At 38.4% G+C, this 2,951-nt stretch overlaps 1 protein-coding gene across 1 annotated transcript; it reads left to right on the forward strand.

Annotated features, from left to right (window-relative positions):
- The first annotated feature begins 254 nt into the window (after nucleotides 1–254).
- On the forward strand, nucleotides 255–2,532 carry SARC_13880 (hypothetical protein). Its single transcript, XM_014291989.1, has 4 exons — nucleotides 255–296; nucleotides 857–1,042; nucleotides 1,565–1,618; nucleotides 2,130–2,532. Exons 1-4 carry the CDS (start codon nucleotides 273–275, stop codon nucleotides 2,397–2,399), a joined length of 534 nt encoding a protein of 177 aa, XP_014147464.1. The 5' UTR covers nucleotides 255–272; the 3' UTR covers nucleotides 2,400–2,532.
- Nucleotides 2,533–2,951: the final 419 nt, after the last annotated feature.

The raw sequence follows: 2,951 nt of genomic DNA on the forward strand, positions 1-2,951 counted from the left end.
ATGTATATGTATATGTATATATGTGTGCGTGTGTGTGTGTGTTTGTACGCGCGCGCGCGTGTGTGTGCATATATATATATATATATATACGTGTCTATGTACATGTGTATGTGTATGATGTAAGGTCTCTTAGGCATATACATTTTCTTGCATCAGACCGTTTTGCTTAGGGCGTGTTTGAGCTGGGCGCCACCTCGTCAAGTTCACCAAATAAACTAACGGGGCATCCTCTCAACCTGTATAATGTTTTCGCACAGGTCCCGTTACTCTGCATGGATGGATTAAAACTTTCTCAGGTAAGACAATTTACGTAAATAATCGTCAAATACCTGTATGGTAACTTTTTGATAGTATCATAGTGCTGTCATATGTAATCACTGCCTATGCGTTCAATCGAATGTTGACCGTGTCACAGCGTTATCACAGTTAATCTCTCAGTATACATATGATCGTTGGTTGATAGCGAAATAGTGTTTTAGAAAACACTCCTTCTGATTGGAAAGATATGGGCACGCGAGCTGTCATTAGAATAATGAAGCTTCACATTTTCTTTCGATTTGCTAGACGTATCAACGAGTTCAAGCTGACCCTTGTATTCTACACGAGTATGTGTACATTCTTTTAAAACTGTGCTTCTTGACTTCTTGAAAATGAATTTGTATATTTATATTTACATGTATATATATATATATAATATATATATATACATATATATATATATATATATATATATATATATATATAATTATACTTGGACTTATACTTTTTTATATGTATACATTATATATTTCCTATATGTGTGTGTATCGGTCTAAATCCCCATCCTTGCTAACTGGTACTTGAACGCTCTTACCAGTCGGGAGCCATTGTGCGCTATCTCGCCGCGAAACACGGTATGGATGGCAGTCCAGATGTGTACCACAAAACACAGTGCGACATCATAGCCGAGTGTCTGCGCGATTATAAGGCCGACGCGTATGGAGCGTGGGAGTACTGGCTTGGGCCCGATCCTAGTCCCGAGCGACTGACTAAACTGCAAGCGGTATATATATATATATATATTTATATGAACGTTTATATTTATATTAATGTCCATATATATGAAGTTATAGACTTACATTTATATATATACTGTTGAATACGGGTTGGAATGGTTTGGGTGTGTATGGCCTATGTTTATAAGGTTTGATACCGTTGGGGTTCCCTTGGGTTGTGTGCAGGCGTTGACCCTGGCGTGATCATTCGTATAGCTGGTGAGGCTGAATGTCGTACTACGCTATACACTACCCGTTGCTCCAGACCCGGGAATGATTATACACTGAAGTGCTATTTATACCATCGGAATGTGCTGGGTAGTGTGCTCACCGACGTCCTTGGTCTCGCGTTTGTTTAATTACAAGCTTTCTGAGGGGTGTTGAACCCGTTTTTGTGTCCTATTTCGCGAGAGTAGGGGTATGCCCTGTCCTGTTTTTTTCGATTGCGGGGTCGTGCATTAGAACCTCGACTTCTGGAGCGTTGAGTCAATGAACTGATCAGATTTCCAATTGCACATTGTATGGAGCAGAGCAACGGCAGGTTTCTACCCAGGTTTGAGAGACAACTAAAGAGGAATAGAGAGGTAGGTTTCCCAAGAGCCATTGTTCTTAGGTTTCTTGATGTGCAGGGGTTGAACTGTCTATATACTGGTACACATACCATATCCGTTTGCATCGCGAGTATGGAAGAAACCATAACTAAACCCAAATTGTGCCCAAAATCAAAGGCACTCGTGTAACCATATACTGCTGCAAGCAAACCAAACAGGAATTGCGGGCACCATCTTGCAAATATGATCTCAAGCATGTCTGTGTGTGCACTTGACGGACATATATACGCGTGTATTAATGTATATATCTACACTTGCATATGAAAGTTATCGATACGTGTGTCATGGAATGCGCAGTGACTGCTGAAATCATTGCAACACTTTCAGCTCTATTTCCTTGTATCCAGGGCCACATGTACCTTTAAAAATCTACACTCATAAAAATATAGGTGAACATCTTGGATATGCAATCTGTACTGTATCCCGAGACCATGCACAACATCCAAGACTCTAACACCCTTGCACCTATCCTCAACCACTCCAGGAGGACGGGTACATTGGCGGCTTCCTTGTTGGGCCTAAACTGACCTATGCAGATGTATACGCTTCCGAAGTACTGGAAGAAGTGGTGGCCGCCATACCAGAGGCGCTGAGTGCCTATCCACTCACAGCAGCCCTGCTGGAACAGACTCGTGCACACCCAGGCATAGCAGCGTTTCTCTCCGGCAAGGATGGGCACCGCAAGATGATTAATGCTGCTGAGAAAGACATCATAACGTACAGAGCAAATGTGGACAGGGCTCTGGGTCGGTAGATGTATTTCAGTAGGCAGTTGTTCCTTGGTAGAATCAGCACAGATGATATATTGAAAGGAAAAAATGTCTGCAATATCCTTTAACGTTTCAGGTCGCGGCATGCGAGCGGTTATAAAAACATGAATGGTTGCCATTTGAATTGTTTTATATATAAATGCGGTTACACACTTCACAACACGCTCGATTTGTGATCGAAAAAGCTGGATAACCGTTATCTCGCCCGGGTGCAAACTGAAATGCTTCAAAAGAAGAATTATATATATATGTATGCATGTATGTATGTATATATATATATATATATATATGTACAATATATATATATATATATATGCATATATATAAATATATATATATATATATATATGTACGTAAATATGCAATATATATATATATATATATATATATAAATATATGTATATATATATATACATATATAAATAATATATTCATATATATATATATTTGTATAAATATATATTTGTATACATATATATATATATATATATATATATATATTTATATATACATTGTATATATATGCATATATATAT

This window comes from Sphaeroforma arctica (assembly GCF_001186125.1).
Source record: "Sphaeroforma arctica JP610 unplaced genomic scaffold supercont1.3863, whole genome shotgun sequence".
Classification (NCBI taxonomy): Eukaryota; class Ichthyosporea; order Ichthyophonida; genus Sphaeroforma; species Sphaeroforma arctica.